Below are 14,739 nucleotides of genomic sequence, written 5' to 3'. Positions count from 1 at the left end.
GAGTATGTAACTAGCACATGCACTGCATTTATGAATTCAAGTAATTCACAATTTGAGACATAAATTTATAAATAGCAAATTTTAACAAAATTATAAGATCATTGGAAACAGTGGAGAGAGCAGTTTATTTTTCTAGAAAGTATGTGGGAAACTTCAGTGAAAATGTGACATTTTTGGTGAGCCTTGAGGATGAATAGAATTTATACCAAGAGAGCAAGTCAAAGAATTCAGGAATTTTATGCACTTATGCCCATTCAGAGACAGTTCATCCTCTGTAGATGTTTATTGAAGTCTGCAGACACCTGTTCAGGGTCTGTTTTGTATTAAGTCAGATGTTAATAAAGAAATTATTATTATATACACACATATTTATCAGAAAGCTACAATTTAAGAAGTTTGGTGTTGTAGATACTGTTACCTGTTTGTTTAGATTGATCTAATTTTATTATACAAAATAAAATGTACACAAATGAGCTGTTATTTGGCAAAATTCATTAGTCAATGTTTCCTCTGTGTGTGTGTGTGTTGTGTCCTAATTTGATTACATTATTATTCCTATTTATTCTATTTGTCATTATTGTCTCTATTTATTGTTTGTTAAACAGTAGGCACAAAATCTTGATGAAGACTTTTTTTAGATAGATTTTAAAAAATATCCTTCCTTCCTTCTTTCCCTCCTTCCTTCTTCCCTCCCTCCCTTCCTTCCTTTTTTTTCTTCCTTCTTTCTTTCCTTTATTTAAAGCTTCCAAAGAGAAAACCACACAAATTTCTCATCCTTTAATAAGTATCAGAAGGCAAGTACTCAGAATCATTGTTAAATGTCACAGGTTACTTTTTTCATGCAAATGGACAGTTTACTTTTAACCAAAGGAGCTGTTTCTAAGTGAGACCCCTAAATCAGGGATAGGTAAGCAGTAGTCCTCAGTGTTAAGTTTAAAAATTAACATGTCTCAGTCAACTAGAAGGATTTTTTTCCCTCTCAATTGAAATTTCTTGCTATGGCTGATTTTATATAATTTTAAATCTTATATAATTTTTTCAAATTTTAGAATGTTTGAAAATGTACTGCTGATACGCACTTGTCAGCAGGTTATGTTTGGTAAGCAATACTGACACACTAAATATAGTTTTATATTAGACTTTAGTCAGTGAGTTAGCAACATTGAGTTTTTTTAAGTGCTAGTTCAGATTTTTTTCGTTAAAATTTATGTGTTAAAATTTGTTTTGCAGGTGTTTTGTGATATCCCATACCAGCTTTCAGTGAAAAGTTAACTATTTATAAGGATTCATAAAATCTATACTAATCTGTATTAGCTGATTTCCTGGATAAAACACAACCTTTTCAACATATTATATTTGGAGAGTGGTTTGGCCTTCAGTTGTTTGTATAGGGTTGTAATACACGTTTAACTACTTTTCCTTTTTAAAAAATTTTTTTCAGCCTACTATCCATATGTAAAGCTTTATGTTTAATGTTCTCATTAACGTGTATATTAATATTAAAACACTCTTAAACATAGCCTTTTAGGATGATATTGCAAGTCTTTAAAATCTTCATCTCTAGTTGAGATGAACAGTTGTGCTAAGAAAGGCTCAGTAATGTGCTGTTTTATATTAACAGGAAACAGAGCAGCAGTAGTGGTTTGAATACACTGCAAACAGGAAGTTTGATACATGCATAGCTCTTGGCTTCTGTGTAAGAAGTTGTTGAGCTCCTTCTGGAAATATTTTCAGTTACTTTAAATTAAGTGTAAATACACATGAATGGCAGCTTATAGAGAACTACCCTGTAATCAGTATACAGGTACAACTGCTCTTCAGAAATTGGAAGGTTTTGCTAGCCGATTATTTCATAGACACTCCAAAGGTACTGCACATGATCAGAAAACAACTCTGGAAAATGACAGCCTTCATTTCTCTGAACATACTGCCTTATGGGACAGATCAAGTAAGTTTTTTTTTTTTTTTTTTTATGATACACTGTAACTAGAAACTAAAATGCTAATTGGAGTTTTAGAATGAAGCACAGAACTGTGTGTGTGTGGGGGGGTGTCTTTTTATGATTTGCCCAAGGATATTTTGCAAGGTAAAGTTGAAAAAAAATTACAAAAACTTGATTATAAGTTGAGCTGGATCACATAGCTCATCGTTTTGTTTTAAATGCGATTAGTTAAGCTGAATATCAGTGGGAAAATTTTCTACAAAATTCTTACATCATTTCTAGTGTATGTTTTCTTTTAATTAAAAAAAATTTTTTTTGTTCTTAAGTGAAAGGCCTACATTTAAGAAAAATAATCATTTTATTTTAAAAAATATCTTGGATTTATAAGCCTTAATATTCAAAAGGGGCAAAAGGACTCTTGAATTTATAATTAAATTTTTGTTATGTTTGCCATATTTTATTTTTAAATGCATGTGTGAAAGTTACTTGAGTTTAACAAGCAGGATTTATAATATGAAAGCATAGTATGATTATTCTATGTGAAATCTTATATTTATAACATTATAAATATCAGAATCTTTCATATGGGGGGGAAAACTTGTTTATGCATACATCACATTCTTTCCAGGCATGGTAAAATGTTTGGACTTAACTGCTTTGCTGAAATGGTGATACGTAATGATTTTTTGTGACATGCACTTTTTAAAGGCTACATTTCACATATAAACAATACCAGTGCCCTCATTCCACATCTCACCTTGGACCCTCCCCAAGGTATTTTTGTTATTCTAATTAAAGGAACAATATAATTACTCTTGGTACTTTTTAGTGTGTCTGATCACCAAATAGCACTGTTTTGCCTCTTTCTGTTTACATACTCCATAGCAGTTAAGGAAGAAAACTCAGCTAAAAGAAAAGCAACAAAAAACCAAGAATGGCTTACAAAATTGACTCTTTTGTTTATATAGTACCTTCATAGTTCCGCAGAAGTTTATTTGAATTTTTTTTTTATTGCATTAGAATTTTTTACCTTCCTCAAGCTATTTTAGGGAGAAAGTAAAGAACATATATTTGTACAATTTTTTTTTTACTTTATAGGTTTTGATTATTTATAATTAATCCTTACTATATAGCAAGTTGATGGATGAGGAATCTCAAATACCTTCAAGGTAATGAACTGTTGAGTATTGAAATAATAGTATATTATTAAAATTTACCATGAAACAAAAGTTTTTTATTCATTTTACTTGCCCTATTCTGTTAAATTGCAGTCTCCTAAGCCCTTTTGGAAATCATTTTTATGCATTTCAAGGACTTTTAATTAAACATTCAGTGAGGAATGAGGACAGTACTGAATTAGTACACTAATCCCTGTTTCTACAAATAGTGGGTGTTTAGTAAATGTATCTCAAATGGATGAATATCATGGGCTTTTAATATTTAAAAGTTATGTTTGAATTATACTCTCACCATTTTTAAATGTGTGGGGCTTGTAACATTTTCTGAGACACATTTTAAAATCTAGCAATTGAAGATAATATCATGAGCTATGATTTCTTTTGGAAAAAACAGACTGATAAAATGCTGTTAACATTTTTCTTTATGGTGATGCCACAAAATAAAATAAATAGAATCACAGTGCACAGTGAAATTAGGTGCAAACCTTGTAGCCGTTCAAATGATAGGTATGATATAAGAAATGCTTAAAGAGTAACTAAATGCTCATGAATCAAGCATTCTTTCACTTTCTCTTTCATATCCTCAAATATAGAAATAGACACAATAATTTTTTATATGTAGTGATGAGAATGGTAAGCGTGGTGTTCTAGTTTCTTATTATGGAATGTGTTGATATAGAGGAGAAAATATGGATACAACAGAAACAGAGGAATCCTTTTGTATCAAAATTCCAAGGTTTATTTTCGTGATGAAAACACAGATTTTTATTCATTTATAGTGTGAGTTATGGAAAGAATTTTGACAGTATGAAGTTTTCGTACAAACCACATTCTTCAAAGCTACTTAAAGCAGTTTACTTGCATGACTTGTTTGACAAGGAAAAGGAATGTAACATCTCCTGATGATAAGCTCTCTGAGTATGCTTGTTCCAAAAGTGTGATTTAAGAAATCAGCTAAGCACAGAAACTACATGTAATTTTATAAAAATAAGGTTTGTGAACTACTGAGTAAAGATTAATTACCAATCTAGGCATGTATGAATGTAAGAATTTTAATCCAAGTTTCTTTATTCTCCAGTGACATTAAATATAGGAAGAAATACAAAATAAAGGCCACACAGTGGTTTCCAGGTGCCTTAAATGTTTTATCTTTTACTACTAAATTAAGTAATAGGAATTCCTGTTTGATAACATAAATATTTAACAGCTGATTCCATGCACATATAAGTACTTGAAGTTCACAACAAAAACATAAAGGAATTCTTTTTATTCTGACTCAGAATGAATGGGAGTATTGACATTCATTGAGTCCTCTTTCTAGCCAATTTATTTTGGTTCGCTTTTAAATCTTTCTTTGATCATAAATGGTGTGTTGAGTTATATAGTGCTGAACTTAATGGAAGTTTTGCACATTTTAAATCTTGGACTTTTTAAATTGAATGTCTAATTACAATATTTTAAGGACTGAATAGACAAACACCATCAAATGCTTTACCTATTCTCCTTTCCCATGAATTGACAGGCTATTTCTGTGGCAGATACAAATCCATATCAGTGAAGCTTAGATTGAAATACTATATTGAACAAATGAACAGTTTTGAATATGGATTTTTTTAGGTAGAATCAGAGCTAAAGTGGTTGTAATAAACCACTTTATCTAGTTGGTTTTACCTTTCCAAAACTCATACAGTCTTTAAGGCAGTACACTCCCATGCTTATTTCTTAGTCCACTAAATCTGTATCATTGTAACTTCTAAGCTAAAAGACCGCCTACATTCTCTTTTCTTTTCTTTTTTTTTTTTTCGGTACGCAGGCCTCTCACTGTTGTGGCCTCTCCCGTTGTGGAGCACAGGCTCTGGACGCGCAGGCTCAGCGGCCATGGCTCATGGGCCCAGCCGCTCTGCGGCATGTGGTATCTTCCCGGACCGGGGCACGAACTCGTGTCCCCTGCATCAGCAGGTGGACTCTCAACCACTGCGCCACCAGGGAAGCCCTTATCTTTTCTTAAAAAAAATTTATTGGAGTATAGTTGATTTACAATGTTGTGTTAGTTTCAAGTGTACAGCAAAGTGAATCAGTTATACATATATCCACTTTAAAAATCAATATTGTGAAAATGACTATACTACCCAAAACAATCTGCAGGTTCAATGCAATCCTTATCAAATTACCAATGGCATTTTTCACAGAATTAGAACAAAACCTTTACAATTGGAATGGAAACACAAAAGACCACGAATAGCCAAAGCAATCTTAAGAAAGAAAAACGGAGCTGGAGGAATCAGCCTCCCTGACGTCAGACTATACTACAAAGTTATGGTCATCAAAACAGTATGGTACTGGCACAAAAACAGAAATATAGATCAGTGGAATAAGATAGAAAGTGCAGAGATAAACCCACACACCTATGGTCACCTAATCTATGACAAAGGAGTCAAGAGTATACAATGGAGAGCCTAAAGAATTTTAACTAGCATAATACAGGAAAAGTTAACTTGCTTATTCTACTATAGGGAAATGTATTTAGCTACTATACATCTTCTGTTGGAGCTGGACACTTATTTAGAATTAGCATTTTTCTTCAGGACCTTTTTTTTAATTGAAGGGTAGTTGATTTACAATATTTTTGTGTTAATTTCAGGTGTACAGCATAGTGATTCAATATTTTTGCAGATTCTATTCCATTATAAGCTTATTTCAAGATAATGGATATAATTCCCTGTGCTATACTTTAAATCCTTGTGGCTTATCTACTTTATATATAGTAGTCTGTATTGGGTTGGCCAAAAAGTTTGTTCGGGTTTTTCCATAAGCTCTTACAAAAAAACCAGAATGAACTTTTTGGCCAACCCAATATATGTTAATCCCATATTCCTAATTTGTCCTCCACCCCTTCCCTCTCCCCTTTGGTAACCACCAGTTTGTTTTCTGTGTCTATGAGTCTGTTTCTGTTTCTGTCTGAGTCAGACTTGTCTTTCTCTAAGCATAATATTCTCTAGGTCCGTCCATGTTGCTGCAAATTGCAGTATTTTATTCTTTTTTATGGCTGAGTATTATTTTATTGTGTGTATATATATATATATATATATATATACACACCACATCTTCTTAACCCAGTTGTCTGTTGATGGACATTTGGGTTGCTTCCATGTCTTGGTTATTGTAAATAGTGCTTCTATAAATGTTGGGGTGCATGTATCTTTTCGAATTATTGTTTTCACTTTTTCTGGATATATACCCAGGAGTGGAATTGCTGGATCATATGGTAGTTCAATTTTTAGTTTTTAGAGGAACTGCCATACTGTTCTCCATAGTGGCTGCACCAAATTACATTCCCATCAACAGTTTATGAGACTTTCCTTTTCTCCACATCCTCTCCAACATTTGTTATTTGTAGATTTTTTGATGATACCCATTTTGTCTGGTATGAGTTGATATCTCATTGTGGTTTTGATTTGCATTTCTCTTAATAATTAGTGATGAGAGCCAACACTTTTGGTCACTATGTGAACATGGTAATGAAGAGTCAAGACAATGGAATCCCTTTATAACAACAGTGGTTATTTATGATGTTTCTTCTACCTGGAATTTCCTGTTCCTACTACTGCCAATGGTGAGATTTGCTCATACTTTAAGACTCTGCTCACATATTATCTTTGTAACAAAATCACCAAAGCATTCTTCTGTTCCTCTGTTCTTTATCCTTTTTAGAATTCATGATCTCTTCCTGTGTTCTCATATCATACTCACTTCTATTGCGTTTTATTTTATAGTATTAAAATTGTATTACATTAGTCCTCAAGTTACCTCTCTCCCCTATTTGACTTTGAACTCCTTGAAGGCATAGAATTTGTCAATTTATTTTGGTATTGCCAGCATAGTTCTCAATACAGGTTGAGTTGTTTGTTAGATTAACATTAAATATCACTACAGTCTTACACTAACAAGCTTTCTCTCAATTTTTTCTATTATGATCTTTGCAATTTATTTTAAAAGCCTGTGGCCATAACCAAAAACAGTGAAATGCTGATCTGACCCTGGTAAATAAATATCACATTTCAGAGGCACTGAACTTTTCAGTGTTACCTGTACATTTTTATCATGATTGTTTATAAGAATCTGAGTAATCAGCAGCCTTTCTAGTAAAACTAAGAAACCGGGATATTAAATGATTTGAAATTAGAAAATGTTTCCATGGAGTGTTTAACAGTGCCAAGTACTATATCAAGTGTAATAATGAGAAGCTTGTACTTGCTTGTGTTTTACAAGAATAGCCATACTACATAGTTAGAGAAGGAAGATTGAGTATATACTCTTGATAGTGTCTTGCTCAAGTGTGGTCCCAGTCTAGTAGCATTAGCATCATCTGGGAGCCTGTTAAAAAGGAAGACTTTCAGGCCCCATCTAGACCTCCTGAGTCAGAATCTGCATTTTAACAAGATTACCCAGCTGATTCATATGCACATTAAAGTTTGAGAAGCCCTTTTTCCCTAATAACATTTTAATCTGATTACTAAATACTGTGTCTTCATTGGAGAAAATTTGCAAACCATAGAAAAGAACAAACAAAAAAAGTAAAAATCACACATAATCCCACCAAAAGATAATCACTATTAACCTTGTTCTATATATAGTCTATTTTGTGCATAGATACACAAATTTCCACTGGCCCTTAACTTTGGATCTCTCCGTAGTGTTTCATAACATTTTTCCTTATTGTAAAGATTTGTTCCACAATATCTTTTTTTTTTTTTTTTTTTTTTTTTGCCGTACGCCGGGCCTCTCACTGTTGTGGCCTCTCCCGTTGCGGAGCACAGGCTCCGGACGCGCAGGCTCAGCAGCCATGGCTCACGGGCCCAGCCGCTCCGCAGCATGTGGGATCTTCCCGGACTGGGGCATGAACCCGTGTCCCCTGCATCAGCAGGCGGACTCTCAACCACTGCGCCACCAGGGAAGCCCTACAATATCTTTTAAGATGGCTGTTTTGTACTGTCTTAAGGATGCACCACAATTTAAAGTCATTAGCCATCTAGATTGTTTTTAATTTTTTGCTATCATATAAAAAAAACACTGTGATAAACATTCTTGTAGCTAAATCTCTGTGCATATCATTATTTTTATATTTTATAGGACAAATGTAGAGAACTGTTATAACCATTTTAAGCTTTTGTATTAAATAAATTGTATCCCAGGTATACACATAATATATTCTCTTGGAGTTAAATTTGTTTCGATATTCAGAGAAGACATGTTTAAATTCCCTCATATAATTTTCTGGCACAAAACATGATTTACTTTCTTATTAGTGTTTATCAAAAATTTTCCACTTTTCAAAATTGGTCAATTATTAGTAGCAAATGGTCTGAGAGACTTGTTTTAGTTGTTGAATAGAGCATTATCTTTGGTAATCAACATACTATAATCTGCTTGGGTTGGAGATTCAGATTCAGTCATATTATAAAGTATATCCTCTAAATCTGATTCTGCAATATAGTGGTGACTCATACCACTTCACTCCCACATTTCCTGGGTGGAATATTGTCATATACACTATCACATGAAACATTTATTTACTATCTGTCAGGCATTGTTCTAAGCACATTGCATATATTAGTTTATGTAATCCTTTAAAAACCCCAATAAGATGGATACTATTATTATTCACATCTTTCAGATAAAGAGACTAAAACACATTGAGGTAAAGTAATTTCCTCAAGGTAACATAACAAATAGATAAAATTTGAACCCAGGCAGTCTGGCTCCAAAGCCAACACTCTTTTTTATTTTTTTTTTTTGCGGTACGCGGGCCTCTCACTGTTGTGGCCTCTCCCATTGCGGAGCACAGGCTCGGGACGCGCAGGCTCAGCGGCCATAGCTCACGGGCCCAGCCACTCTGCGGCATGTGGTATCTTCCCGGACCGGGGCACGAACCCGCGTCCCCTGCATCGGCAGGTGGACTCTCAACCACTGCGCCACCAGGGAAGCCCCCAAAGCCAACACTCTTAATCACCATTCTGTGAAATCTTTCTATATGTTTGTAAGAAAAACTGGGCTTTGGGTCCTATAGCAATGATTTCTGTCTGAGGTTTTCTGTTAGTTGCAGAGACCTAGTGCATATTATGAGGACCCAGAAGACTAACAGGCTGGTCAGAGAACTTTGAAAATAAAATGTCGTCCAAAAAGAGCTAGTAATTTGAAACTGGAAGGATGATGCATTTTCTGAGGGAGTGAATATTACTTGCAAGTCCCAAAACAATGGCTGATTTTAGCTCTGGGGTCTGGTTATGGTTGTATAACAAGTGTAGCCCACTAGGGATACATATTAGGTCTTGTCTTTGAAATGTTCAAATTAATCACTGTACTCATCTGCTCAAATTAGCAGGACTTCTAAATGGCAGTTTTCTTGGGATCTTCTTCCAGTCCCCTTCAAGTATTGCTAAACTTCTGGGAGTTTACTCATTCCAGAGAAGCTAATCTTCTTTCCAAAGGTTGGATGAAGAAAGAGATGGGTATTTTGATTAGTATAGAGGCTAGTAATCTCATTTTCAGCTGCTATTGATTTTGCCAGTGTTACATAGTTTCACAGTTTAAACTGGTCCCAAAGAATTTGATGTATCCTTGCTCTTGATGCGGTGCCACTGATACTTGTGGAGACTGGATTCTTAATGGAAGGATGTCTCCTTGTGGAGACACTGATTCTATTTTTCTTTTTTTTTTAATTTTGAGACACTGATTCTTTTTTTTCATATTTTATTTAAATTTTATTATTTATTATTTTACAACAATCATTAAGAAATCCTGTACCCCTTCATTTAAAAAATTTTCTTTTATTGTTTTTCTTAACATCTTTATTGGAGTATAATTGCTTTACAATGGTGTGTTAGTTTCTCCTCTATAACAAAGTGAATCATCTATACTTATACATATATGTATAAATATGCATTAATTTTTATTGGAGTATAGTTGATGAGACACTGATTCTTAATTGAGACACTGATTCTTAATGGGAGGATGATCCACCCTTTCCAGTGTTATACTCATTCAAAGCTTATATCACAGATTTAGTTTCCTTAATTTATACTTACTTACTTAGTCATCCTGGCTTCATGCCAGGTTGAATGTGAGAAGGTGCTTTTGACTCATCCCCACACTGTACCAAAATTGGCCTTCCTTTCTTGAACATCTTTCCAGGGATAGCAAACTGGTTGTCTGTGACCCAGATGTAAATCACAGATATGTTTTATTTAGTTCTCATGATAATTTAAAATAATTGAATGTGATACCATTATTTTATATGTAAATAAAAATATTGATTTTAAAACAAGATCTTTCATATTAATATCTGGACTTTCATATTCTATTTTTAATAATTTTATTTTTTTTTAATTTTTTTGGTTTTGTTGGGTCTTCATTGCTGTGCACAGGCTTTCTCTAGTTGTGGTGAGCGGGGGCTACTCTTCATTGTGGTGCATGGGCTTCTCACTGCAGTGGCTTCTCTTGTGGAGCACGGGCTCTAGGCGTGCAGGCTTCAGTAGTTGCAGTATGCAGGCTTCAGTAGTTGTGGCACACAGGCTTAGCTTCTCCGTGGCATCTGTGATCTTCCCGGACCAGGGATTGAACCCATGTCTCCTGCATTGGCAGGCAGATTCTTAACCACTGCACCAACAGGGAAGTCCCTGGACTTTCATATTCTTGAACCATTTGAAAAACTGATTTCAGTGGCCTCTTATTCCCATATGAGAACAAATGGGAATTTGCACTGAATAACTGTTCTCTTTAGCCAGGATTTATACTATCTCATTTGCTCTAGCCTTCACTATTTCACTACTTCTGTTTTTTACCTGCCTATCCTCTGTAGGCACTTGAATTTGACCTACAGAGCCCCTAATATGAGCCTAAATCACCAGATTCTCCTTTATTCTTCGATAAAGCTTATTTAGTGTGCCTTCTTACTCATGGGCCTCAGATACTATCACTAAAATTGATAAGAAATTCTTGTAATTCTGAACCTTAGAAAGAATGGGGTCTAGGTTTTGATCCCTCCTTTTCAAATTCCTGTTTTATTTTTAATGCAGATCTACTTACCTCCTTCCCATTTGTTAGCTCTCTTTACCATAGGGTATTGAGAGGAACAACCTTTACCAAGCTCCAAAGGGTTTTGTTAGATCATTCCCCCAAGGTAATAGATGCCTACCAGCCTTAAATTTACATAATTAAGTTGTCGGCTGAAGTGATTCTTCCCACAGCAAAGAAGATCTGCCTCAGATTGACTCTACTTATGTAGAGAAGCACTTGACAACTTTTTTAAAAAGAGAAATATAATTTACATGCCATAAGGCTCACTCATTATAAGTGTACAATTCAGTGTTTATTAATAAACATACAGAGTTGTGCAGCCATCACTACAATTCAGTTTTAGAGCATTTTCATCACCCCCAACAGTTCTTTTGTTCTCTTTTGCAATCAGTCCCCACCTCAGACAAACACGGATCTGTTTTCTATCCCTACAGATTTCCTTTTCTGGATATTTTATAAAAATGGAATCATATAATATATATAATCTATTGTTGCTGGCTTCTTGAACTTACAATAACGTTTTTGAGGTTCATCCACGTTATAGAACATATCAATAGTTGGCTCTATTTTATTGCTGAATTGTACTGTATTGTGTGGATGTAACATTTTTGTTTATCCATTCAGCAACTGATGAACATTAGGATTGTTTCCAGTTTTTGGTTTATTTGGATAATGTTGCTCTATCTGCATGCAAGACTGGGTGGACATATGCTTTCATTTCTCTTGAGTTGATGTCTAGGGGTAGAATAACTGGGTCATATGGTAAGTTTATGTTTATCTTTTTAAGAAATTTCCAAATTGTTTTCCTAAATAGCTTAATATTTTATATTCCCATCAACAATGTAGGAGGGTTACAGTTTCTTCACATTCTTGTTAATACTTGGTATCATCAGTCTTTTTGATTTTAGCCATTCTGGTGTGTGTGAATTGGTATTTAATTGTGATTTCAGTTTGCATTTCCCTAATGATTCATGATGTTGAGCATATTTTCATGTTCTTATAAACCATTCATGTATCTACTTTGGAAAAATGTATTTTCAAATCTGTTGCCCACTTTCTAAATTGAGGGTTTTTTTTCTTATTATTGTCAAGTCTTTAAAGTTCTTTATATATTCTGAACACAAGTTCTTTACCAAATAAATAATTTGCAAATATTTTCTCCCCATTGGGCTTGTATTATCTTCTTAAATGATATCCTTGAAGAGCAAAAGTTTGTAATTTTAATGAAGTCCAGTTTATCATTTTTTCCCTTGATGGATTGTACTTTTGGTGCCAAATCTTAAGAAATCTTTATCTAACCCAAGGTAATGGAGATTTTTATTCTATGCTTTCATCTAAAAATTAATTTTTTGTGTGAGCTATGGAGTGGAGTTCTTTTTTTTAACTCATATAAATATCCAATTTTTACTGCGCTGTTTGTTGAAAAGACTTTTCTTTCTCCATTAATCATCTTGGCACCTTTTGTCAAAAATCAATTGACCATAATTGTAGGGGTTCACTTCTGAATTCTCAGTTTTGTCGCAGTGATCAATGTATGTCTATTCTATGCCAATACCACATTGTCTTGGTTATTGTAACTTTAAAAAAAGTTTTGAAATCAAGTAGTGTAGGTCCTCGAACTTTGTTCTTTCCAAAATTGTTTTGGCTATTCTGGGTCCTTTACATTTCCATATAAATTTTAATCAGCCTGTCAGTTTCTAAAGAAAAGCCCACTGGGATTTTCATAGAGATTTCATTGAATCTATAGATTAATTTGTGGAGACTCTTCTATTAACAATATTGAGTCTTGAAGTCCATGAAAATGAAATAGCTTTCCATTTATTTTGATGTTCTTTAATTTCTCTGCAATGTTTTCTGTTTTTTTTTTTTTTTTTTTTTTTTTTTTTAGTGAGTAAATCTTGTTAAAATGGATTCCTAAGTTTTTTTTTTTTTTCTGTTAATACCATTGTGAATGGAGCTGTCCTTTTAATTTCATTTTTGGATTGCTTGTTCCTAGTATATTAAAATGTTATTGGTTTATATATATATTATATCCTATGATGTTGATAAACTTACTTATTAGTTCTTGTAGTTTCTTTATAGATTCCTTAGAATTTTATACATATAGAATCATGTCATCTGCAAAAAAGACAATTTTATTTCTTTCTTATCAATTTATATGCCTTTTATTAAAGGCATATAAATATGCCTTTTTAAATATCTTTTTTCTTACCTCATTGCACTGGCTAGAACCTTTCACAAAAAGTTGCAAAGAAGTGGTGAGTATAGATATCCTTGCCTTATTCCCATTCTTAGGAAAAGCATTCCATCTTTCACCATTATATATAATGTAAGCTATAGGATCCCCCTCTCCACCTCACCCCCAAACTCACCCTTTATCAGCTTGAGGAAGTTCCCTTCCAGTCCCAGTTTGTTGAGAGGTTTTATCACAGGTACTGGATTTTGTAGAATGCTTCTGCTACATATATTGAGATGTTTATGTCGTTTTGTCTTTTATTCTATTAATATGGTGTATTCCATTAATTAATTTTCAATGTTGAACCAACCTTGCCTTCCTGGGATAAATCCTACATGGTCCTGGTGTATAATCCTTTTAATATACTGCTGAATCAGGTTTGCTAATATTTTGATAAATATTTTTGTGTTGGAATGGATATTGATCTGTAATTTCCTTTTGATCTTTGTCAGTTTTGTCATCAGGCCTCATAGAATAAGTTGGGAAGTATTACATCCTTCTTTATATTCTAGAAAAGTTTGTGTCAGATTGGTATTATATCTTTTAATGTTTCATAGAATTCCCCAGTGAAGCCATGTGGACCTGAGCTTCTCTTTGTGGGAAAAATTTTAATTACTGGCTTAATATTTTTGTTTGTTTGTAAGTCTTTTCAGATTTTTTATTTCTTCTTGAGTTAGTTTTGGTAATTTGTGTCTTTCTATGAACTTGTCCATTTCATCTAAGTTATATCATTTACGTAAAGTTGTTCATAGTATTCTCTTTTAATCCTTTTAATTTCTCTAGCATCAGTGGTTATACCATTTTTTCATTCCTGATTTTGGTAATTAGTGTCTTCTCTGTTTTATTTTGTGTTAATTTTGGTCAGTCTAGCTAAAGGTTTATCAGTAAGACTTTTGGTGTCTTCATTTTCTCTATTGTTTTTATCTTCCATTTCATTGAATTCTGCTGTGACCTTTTTGGCTTTGGTTTAATTTGCTCTTCTTTCTAAGTTTCTTAAGGTGGAAACTTAAATTATTGATTTGAGACCTTTCTTTTTTTCTAATACATGTGTTTAAAGTTTTGAATTTCCCTCTAAGCTATGCTTTATCTATATCCCATAAATGTTGATTTCTTGTGGGGTTTTTTCCATTCAGTTCAAAATATTTTCTAATTTCCTTTGGGATTTCTTTGTGATCTAAATCCAGATATTAGGATTTCCAAAATTTCTCTCTGTTGTCGATTCCTACTTTAATTCTCCTATGATAAGAGTTCATTTTTTGAATGAATTTTCTATCCTTTCAAATTAATTTGAGATTTGTTATATTGCT

At 33.5% G+C, this 14,739-nt stretch overlaps 1 protein-coding gene across 2 annotated transcripts in view; it reads left to right on the top strand.

Annotated features, from left to right (window-relative positions):
• The window catches only part of PRKACB (protein kinase cAMP-activated catalytic subunit beta), a 143,568-nt gene that overhangs the window by 61,614 nt on the left and 67,215 nt on the right, over positions 1-14,739 (top strand). Inside the window, exon 1 of one of the 2 annotated variants that reach the window (XM_004321691.4) lies at positions 1,747-1,948. The exons of the other annotated variant lie outside the window; for it this stretch is intronic. Coding sequence (XP_004321739.1) covers positions 1,765-1,948 — 184 coding nt within the window. The 5' untranslated portion in view covers positions 1,747-1,764. Of the gene's footprint in view, positions 1-1,746; positions 1,949-14,739 lie in introns of those variants that run through there. 2 annotated transcript variants of the gene reach the window in all.

This window comes from Tursiops truncatus, chromosome 1 (genome assembly GCF_011762595.2).
Source record: "Tursiops truncatus isolate mTurTru1 chromosome 1, mTurTru1.mat.Y, whole genome shotgun sequence".
Lineage (NCBI taxonomy): Eukaryota > Metazoa > Chordata > Mammalia > Artiodactyla > Delphinidae > Tursiops > Tursiops truncatus.
Note: the sequence above shows the minus strand (reverse complement) of the source record. Positions and strands in the feature narration are given on the sequence as shown.